At 44.4% G+C, this 9,208-nt stretch overlaps 1 protein-coding gene across 1 annotated transcript in view; it reads right to left on the bottom strand.

Moving 5' to 3' along the window:
• Positions 1–409: 409 nt before the first annotated feature.
• Wipf2 (WAS/WASL interacting protein family, member 2) overlaps positions 410–9,208 on the bottom strand; it is a 61,716-nt gene continuing 52,917 nt past the window's right edge. The window contains exons 5-7 of the mRNA XM_013037150.1: positions 5,167–5,376; positions 3,570–3,671; positions 410–2,789 (exon numbers count right to left, since the gene is read on the bottom strand). Of these exons, the coding sequence (XP_012892604.1) occupies positions 2,749–2,789; positions 3,570–3,671; positions 5,167–5,376 (353 nt within the window). The 3' untranslated portion in view covers positions 410–2,748. The remainder of the gene's footprint in view (positions 2,790–3,569; positions 3,672–5,166; positions 5,377–9,208) is intronic.

Genomic DNA, 9,208 nt, shown 5'->3' with positions numbered 1-9,208 from the left:
AAAGTGCTTTGGTCCAGGTTAAGTGACCAGAGAAGGAGAATGAGGCATCTAGATTATTTAAAACCTTAGAGGCACTGTCCTACTTCCAGACAGAGCAGTAAGAAACAACTACTAAGTTTTTTTCTCACTAGAGAAAAATATCATAAACACAAACCCACACAAGAGCTGTTGTTAGTACAGCTTCTTGATATTTAGCTGGGTGATGTCTCTTTTGTCTGGGAGTGGACAAGGGAGTTAAGAGGACTGGGTAACAGCCTCAACATGAGACCACCCGATCTTCCACTGAAGGGACAACACTCCTGCAAGCAGAGAAAAAGCAGTTTAAAAGGTGAGACGTTTAAGTGCTCTTGCAGCCAGCCCACCTTAAACCTACATTACAAGCTTTGTAAAACATACAAAATAGACCAAGAACTATGAGTATCATATTCCCACCTTCAATAGCAAATATACATGGCAATAAATCTGTTATTCAGAGGGACCCAATAATGGATAAGGCAAAAGAGATTTCAGTAGGTGTTGTGTCATCAACATGCTCTGAAGGAGAAAAGTCATTTGATTATATCTAGACCCAGGCCTTTTTTGTTGTTGGTTTTTGTTTTTTGTTTTTTTTTCCAATCCCCCATTTTTTTCATGAGGCAGAGACAATGCAAATACAACCAGTACCCATGTGACACAGTCCAAATGCTGGGGAATGGGAGGGGCAGCAGCAGGTCATGGGGAGGAAGATTCAGCCCCAATGAAAAGCTGGGGTTTGGCTTTATTTGTGATACACATCTTGATGCTCTATATTTGAGTAAAGGATTAAAAAAAAATACACTTTGAGAACATTGTACAAAAGGCATCAACTCCCATTTCAAAAACAAATGGGAAGACTTCACAGTCAAAGTTCAGAAATGCGTTAGCATCTACCCTGGAATTCTGCTGCAGTATCAACTCTTGTACTCCCCTCTCATCTCTACTCACGGCAGGATTCTGGGGATACTTCTGGGAGGTAACTGCTAACAGATTTGGAAAAAAAAAAGAATAAATAATGAATGATTAGAAAAAGGTTGGTGACAGATATAACTGTAGTCTGTCACAAGAGTCCATGTGATCCAGGAGATGGAAAAAGATAACAGACTCTGAATAACTTGAGTCCTCCCTCACCTAGCACTAGGAAGATTTGGACTTTTACCAGGAATCAGGACAGATCCTTAGCCTGTGATCCAATAGATTATAAGGATCCCTAAGGCAAGTTAAGCTTGTGATGGGTCTGGTTAAAGTTCTTAACTGGAATGCCCTACACATTTCAAGCTCGGTCTCCCTGCTCCCTGCTGCCTAAAGCAGCCTGGGCATGTGGCAATGGCTATATCAAACTCATTTAGTTTGTGGTGTCCAGGAGCCCCATCCTTCTACTGGAGAAAGGACAGTCATTGTCTCATTATCCAACTTCAGACATACCACCTATGTTCCCTGTGCTCTTTAACTAGGGCCTGGAAGACAAGGAAACAACATAATGCCGGCTGCCAACAGAAGACCTACCTTAAGGAGGCAAACTTCACTGACATCTTTGTGCTTCTTGGCCTACAGGAATACTGAATTATCCCTCCCAGCTTCTCCTGGCTCCTCAACCTGTCCTAATTTGTCATTATCCCCTGCACTCTAGGCAAGTGAGAATAAAGGAAGGAAGAGCCTGCTCAGTCAGGCCGACTGTCAACTTTTCTTTATAAGCAGGCTGTCAAGTCCTTTGTATTCTACCCAGAGCCAGATTCTCCCATGAAAGAAAGGTATCTCCTCCTTGCCTTTTTAATCATTCTGAGCTGACTGACTCAAAACCAATGATCACTTCAAGGTCAGTCAGAAAAACTGAGGCAGACTTGAGGTTGAGGTTAAGACCCAGGCAATATCTCCCTATCTCCCACCAGAAGTGTTTGGAATTTGTGGATAATAACTGAATAATGCCCCTGGCAAAAGTGACTTTCCTCTTGGCAGGATGAGGACAGGGAGGGTCGGGGGAACATCCTTCAACCTAGTACCCTGAGGAAAGGGGGCAGGGAGTCCCAGAGGACTTGAATGGCTCCTGGTCCCTTAGATGCAGAAGAACTGACTAGCTCTAAACTGATCCTCAGCTTATTTCACCCTTTTCTTTTTTAAATATTTAGTTTAATTGATTAGTATTTAGTGTGTATATTCAACCTATCCCTGGAATGGGGGAGGGGGGATGAGAACAAAACCAAATGCCCCTAAAAATAAAGCAGAGCCATATCCTTGTCCTTTCTCCAAACCTGACCTTTAAAACAGATCACTTGTCTGTACATTTCTTTCCTGCCTCACTATAAATGTCCCTCTCCCAGAAGTCCTGGCTATGCCAGCTTCTTCCTAAACAATGGAATATAGTGCACCCACCAAGCTTCCCCACACTGGATAAGAACACAGAGGAGCAGCATTCTCCATCCTGCCCAACAATGAGTCCATCCACCACAAGGCACCTTTCCCCATGGAAAGCAGGAGACACAGACTGGCAGGACTTGCTAGAAATGGGATAGATGTAGGGCTTAAGACCCCACTGCCGACAGAAAGAGTCCAATCACCAAATCCAGAGACGAACTGCATAGATGGAAGTGAGCTGGGAGGATGCTTTGAGTCCAGGGTTGGTTGCACTGGAGAAACACAGTAGGAGCTCTCATGCAGGTTTAGGGGAATGGACAGGACCATCTGAGAAGAAGAGGAGGTCCATTCTTTTCCTGAGGAACAGGATCAAACCAGGCTTCACCTGAGAATGGGTGGCAGAGGTGGGGCTCCACGGGCAGCTGGAAAAACAAACAAACAAACACCCGAACACATATATACTGATTACATACTAGACCCTGAATAATACAAACATTCTTGAAGTGAGAGTTGAGCTCTTTAAGTAAACCTTTAAAATCTAGGGATTAGGTTTTTTGGTTGTTATAACTGTTTTCCAGTACTGGGGACTGAATCAAGGCATCATACTTGCCAGCTCCCAGCCTGTTTTGTTTTTTAAAGACAGCAGGCAGGAAAGGCCGTGAAACTATCTCTAATAAACCACCAGAAAACTGGAAGTGGTGCTGTAGCTGAATGCTCAGGGACAGTTCCCAGGCCCAGAGTTCAAGCCCCACAACCAAAAAAAAAAAAGACGAGGAGCAGAAGGTCATCACCACCCCCTCCCCCTTCCTGGGGCTTGAACTCAGTGCCCGGGCATTGTCCCTGAGCTTCTTTGTGCTCAAGTCTAGTGCTCTACCACTTGAGCCACAGTACCAATTCTGGCTTTTTCTGAATAGTTTATTGGAAATAAAGAGTCTCATACTTTCCTGCCAGGGCTGGCTTTGAAAACGATCCTCAGATCTCAGCCTTCTGAGTAGCTAGAATTGCAGGCATGAGCCACCAGCACTGGTTGAGAAGCATATTTAAAGCATAATTAAAAACCACAAGCCTGGAGCTGATGATTCTTGCCTGTAATACTAGCTACTCAGAAGGCTTAGCTCTGATGGAGGGAAGAAGAGAGGGAGACAACACAAAATTCAACATTCATGCAATAAAGGAAAAACTTTCCTTACTACCTTTCTCACCTCGGTTTGTTTTGCTGGGATATATTCTCTGAAAATGTTTATATTCTTCTGGAGCAGGAAAGTCTTCTACTGGATGGAAGGAATACTTTGACTCAAAATCATCTGTGAAAAGAACAGAATATTAACTGACATGGCCCCTCCTTGTGCTTCCATAGGACTCTGACTTCTTACCACCCATTCGGCTTAATAATCCCTCATGCAACCTGATGTATAGAAAGCGTGTTTCAGCCACCAAACCACAGGGTTTTGTTGTTGTTGTTGTTGGTCACAGGGCTTGAACTCTGGGCGTGGGTGCTGTCCCTCAGCTCTTCAGCTCAAGGCAAGTGTTCTACCACTTTAGCCACAGTGCCCCTTCCGGTTTTCTGGTGGATAATTGAAGGTAAGATTCTCACTGACTTTCCTGCCCGGGCTGACTTTGAACTGCGATCCTTAGATCTCAGCCTCCTGAGTAGCTAGGATTACAGGCATGAGCCACCAGCCTCTGGCAAAAATGATTTATTTTTTTCTTCTTTTTTGTTGGTCATGGGGGCTGAACTCTGTGCCTAGGTGCTGTCCCTAAGCTCTTCACCTTAAGGTTAGCACTCTACCACTTGAGCCTCAGTGCCACTTCAAGCTTTTTCTGCTGCTGTGGTCCTCAGGAATCAAACCCAGGGCCTCATGCATTCAATGAGAGCACTCTACCAGTGAGCCACCTTCCCAGCCCCTAAACCAAGGTTTCTTTCTTTTTGGGGGTGGGAGGAGTGCAGGTTCTGGGGCTTGAACTCAGGGCCTGGGCACTGTCCCTGAGCTTTTGTACTCAAAGGTAGCCCTTTACCACTTGAGCCACAACTCCACTTCAGGGTTTTTTTTTTTGGTGTTTAATTGGTGATAAGAGTCTTGGACTTTCCTGCCCAGGCAGGCTTTGTAGCATGATCCTTACATCTCAGCCACCTGAGTAGCTAGGGTTAGAGGTATGAGCCACTGGCACCCAGCTTTTTTTATTTTTGTCAGTCATGGGGCTTGAACTCTGGGCCTGGGCACTGTCCCTCAACTCTTCAGCTTAAGGTGAACACTCTACCACTAGAGCCACAGTGCCACTTCTGGTTTTCTGTTCATTACTGGAGATAAAAGTCTCATGGCCTTTCCTGCCTGGGCTGTCTTTGAACCTCAATCCTCAGATCTCAGCCTCCTGAGTAGCTAGGGTTACAGGCGTGAGCCACTGGTGCCGGGCTTTGTTTAGTTTTTAAAGAGCCGGAAAGTAGCTCTCCTTCCTACGATATGTAATTCTAGGATATGTCTGACTAATCTGAAGAGGATACCATCTCTGACATAAAAACTAGCCAGCAACAAAGATCCTTGGAAGGCTTGAAAATATCTTTAAAGTTAGCATGATACCTGCTAACTTTACTTTAATCTATTACAAAGCAATCAGCCCTACAATCTATGCAAGGAAAGATGTCAACGGATGGTGTGTAGAGGTCTGAGGATGGAAGTCAGGTAAAGAAATGCCTCGAGAAAACTATGGTGTGGCCATTCCCACCCAATAGTTACCTGGCAGCCAAGGCAGTGAATGAGAGAAGTTACACAGGAACTATGGGACAAAAGAGCAGTGACTTACCCAAGAAAGACCGGACAGTAGTGATGGAATCTCTGTGGCCATTCCTCAGAGGTGGTGGAGGAGGAGGGGGTGGCCCAGCTGGTGTCCTTGAGGGTGGCGGTGGGGGCTTTCCTCTGTTCGGGGGTTCTGATCCATGCATTCGGTATGGTGGGGGTGGAGGGGGAGCATCCCGGGCACCATTTCGGATCATGGGTGGTGGGGGTGGAGGAGCTGCAATTAAAATTCAAAATAATTAGGCTTGGGTGAAGCTGGTAAGGGAAGAGGGACAAAGAGAAAAGACACAAGGTTTGTCCAATAAGCTTCCAAGTTCTTTGTCCGATTCAATTTTAAGACTGTTTCAAGTAACAGGGCCAGGAAAAAAAAAAAAAAAAGAGTCCTAAAAAAAGTCAGTTTGAAAAAAAAAATTAGGTAGTAGTTCCTCATTTGGAATCCAAGATGATCTTTTTTGTTTGTTGGTTGGTTATGGGCTTGAACTCGGGATCTGGGCTTCATCCTTGAACTATATGGCTCAAAGCCAGCGCTCTACCACTTTGCCACAGCAACACTTCCAGTTTCTAGTGGTTAATTAGAGATAAGAGTCTCAAGGACTGGCTTTGAACCGTGATCCTCAGATCTCAGCCTCCTGAGTGGGTAGGATTACAGGTGTAAGTCACCAGCACCCTGCATTTTTTTTTTTTTTTTTTGCAGATAAGGTCTTGCTAGGTAGTCCAGGCTGGCCTCAAATTCATGATCCTCTTGCCTCAACCTTCTTCTTTTTGTTTTTTTGTCGGTTGTGGGGCTTGAACTCTGGGCTTGGGCACTGTCCCTCAGCTCTTCAGCTCAAGGTGAGTGCTCTATCGCTTGAGCCACAGTGCCACTTCTGGTTTTCTAGTGGTTTATTGGAGATAAGAGTCTCAAGGACTTTCCTTGTCTGGGCTAGCTTTGAACCGTGATTCTCAGATCTCAGCCTCCTGAGTAGCTAGGATTACAGGTGTGAGCCACCAGTGCCCGGCTTCTTGTCTCAACCTTCTGAGTAGTAGAATTATATTTATACAACTCCCAGCTAATAACACCAATTTTTTTTTTTTGGTTGGTTGTGGGGCTTGAACTCTGGGCCTGGGCAGAGTTCAACTCTTCAGCTCAAGGAGAGCATTCTAGCACTTGAGCCACAGCACCACTTCCAGTTTTCTGGTGTTTAATTGAAGATAAGAGTCTCACTGACTTTCCTGCCCAGGCCGGCTTAGAACCACAATCCTCAGATCTCAGCCTCCTGAGTAGCTATGATTACAGGCATGAGCCACCAGCACCCGACCAATAACACCAATTTTAAGGGGAAAAAATGATAGAAATTCTTAATTATTTTTTTTATCATTTTACCATTATTATTAAATTTTTTTTGGTCGGTCCTGGGGCTTGAACTCTAGGCCTGAACGCTGTCCCTCAACTCTACCACTTGAGCCACAGAGCCAATTCCAGTTTTCTGAGTGGTTTATTGGAGGTAAAAGTCTTACAGAATTTTCTGTCTGGGTTGGCTTTGAACGAGATCCTCAGATCTCAGCCTCCTGAGTAGCTAGGATTATAAGTGTGAACCACTGACACCTGGCACTATTTTATTTTTTGCCATGCTTAAACTCAGGGCCTTCTCAGCTTGCTTGTTCATGATGGAGAATTTATCACTTCAACCACAGCTGCTGTTTATTTTCGTGAAGTCTTGGAAAGTTTTTTTCTGTCCAGGTTGATTCTGAACTGTGATCTTCCATATCTTAGCCTCTTGAATAGACAAAATTATAGGTTTGAGCCACTGTCACCTGGCTGTTTCTCTACCTTTTAAATTATCCTTCAAAAGGACAGTATTTGGGACTGGAAGTATGGCTGCCTAGCAAACATAATGTTCTGAGTTTAAAAATAAATTGTAAAGGCAGTATTTTACTCTGCAGAAGGCAAATGTAGGGATAAACTATGGATGAAGATCAAATTTCTGGTTTGCTTTAAAGTCCAAAAGACTCTATAACCTCTCAAATGTAAATTCTTTACATAGAAACAAAAATTAAGCTGGCACCTCTGACTTACGTCTGTAATCCTAACAACTCAAGAGCCTGAGATCTAAGGATCACAGCTCCGAGGCAGAAAATTCCATCAGACTCTTATCTCCAATAAGCCAACAAAAGGCTAGGAATTGAGCTGTGGCTGGTAGAGAGAGCCAGCTATGGGTGAAAAAGCTAAGGGACAGCACTCAGGCCCTGAATTCAAGCCCAACTACTGGTACAAACAAACGAACCCCCAAAAATGGTTAAAAAAAAAAGGAAACAAAAAGTACACCATCACATTAATAGTGCTCTGATGTGATTTAACAGAAGTCCAAGAACTACTTAGAAGCCTTTTACACAAAACCAGTAGTATACTTTTTAGTTTACAGATGAGGCAACAACTCAGATAGTCAGTGCAATTTGCTCAACATCATGCAACAAATATAGCCAATCCTCAAAAGAACTTGGACTAAAAGATCTCTGGTCACTTACACAAGAAGCAAGCTGAGACCTCCTGCAGATCTCAACATTAGTGGTGGCTAAGGGACAGAAAAGAATAGCCCTTAACTTCAAATTCATCCAAAGAAACCAGAGGGAAGAAAAATGTGTATAGTCTACAGATGTTTAAACCTCCTCAGCTTAACCCACACACATTTTTCTCTGCTTCTATTACTGGGTGGGGTTAGAAAGTCATGGGCTTTGCTCACATGAAGAACTCTATTTTCTTTCTTTCTTTCTTTCTCTTTCCTTCTTTCTCTTCTTCCCTCTTCCCTCTCTCCCTCTCTCCTCTCTTGCTCTTTCTCTCTCTTTCCCTCCCTCCCTCTCTCCCCTAGTCCTGGGGCTTGAACTTAGGGCCTGGGCACCATCCCTGAACTTTTTTTGCTCAAGACTAAGTACTCCACCACTTTGAGTCATAGCTCCACTTGCAGCTTTTTGTGGGGTAAATTGGAGATAAGAGTTTCCCAGATCTTTAGATCTCAGCCTTTTGAGTAGCCAGGATAAGAGGAAAGAGCCACAGGCACCCAGGGAATAATGGGCTTATAATACATGTTTGTTTGTTTGGGTCCAGCCGTGGGGCCTGAACTCTGGGCCTGGGCACTGTCCCTTAGCTCTTCAGCTCAAGGCTAACGCTCTACCACTTGAGCCACAGTGCCACTTCTGGCTTTTTTTCTTTTTGCTTATATAGTTCTGAAGAATCAAACCCAGGGCCTCATGCATGCAAGGCAAGCGCTCTGCCACTGAGCCACCTTCCCAGCCCCTAATACATGCTTTTTAATGACATAACACTTTATTGTCTTGCCCAGGCAGGTCCCAAATTTCTAGGCTCAATCAATTCTTAGCCTTCTCAGTAACTTAGACTACATGTGCACCAACAGGCCCAATGACCTAACTTCTTAATCACTGTTCTAGATCTATAGAGACTGACTACAAAATAAAAGTTCAGGGGCTGGGAAGGTGGCTCAGTGTTAGAGCGCTTGCCTTGCATGCATGAGGCCCTGGGTTCGATTCCTCAGCACCACATAAGCAGAAAAAAAAAGCTGGAAGTGGCATTGTGGCTCAAGTGGTAGAGTGCTAGCCTTGAGCTGAAGAGCTGAGGGACAGCGCCCAGGCCCAGAGTTCAGGCCCACAACTGGACCCAAAAAAATAAAAATAAATAAATAAATAAATAAAAGCTCAGAAGTCACTTGTAGAAGGTATGGCTCAAAGTACATTAACAAGGATATGGGAGCCAAAATTCCTAGGTCCAATCAGGGAGTTGTCTGGTCACTCTTCCTTAAAGAGATCACAGAATCTCTCCAACTCTTTCTGTGGTTCCTTAATTCTCTCCTCTTCCAATTTAAGCACTAATGGTCTATTATTAAAATCAACCCATCAAGCAGAGCGCTTGTGGCTCACACCTGTAATCCTAGCTACTCAGGAGGCTGAGATCTGAGGATCACGGTTCAAAGCCAGCCCGGGCAGGAGAGACCATGAGACTCCTATCTCCAATAAACCACCAGAAAACCGGAAGTGGCGCTGTAGCTCAAGTGGTAGAG

Source organism: Dipodomys ordii, unplaced genomic scaffold (genome assembly GCF_000151885.1).
Source record: "Dipodomys ordii isolate 6190 unplaced genomic scaffold, Dord_2.0 Scaffold7, whole genome shotgun sequence".
NCBI classification, from domain to species: domain Eukaryota; kingdom Metazoa; phylum Chordata; class Mammalia; order Rodentia; family Heteromyidae; genus Dipodomys; species Dipodomys ordii.
The sequence above is the reverse complement of the archived record's forward strand: the minus strand, read 5'-3'. Positions and strand labels throughout refer to the sequence as shown.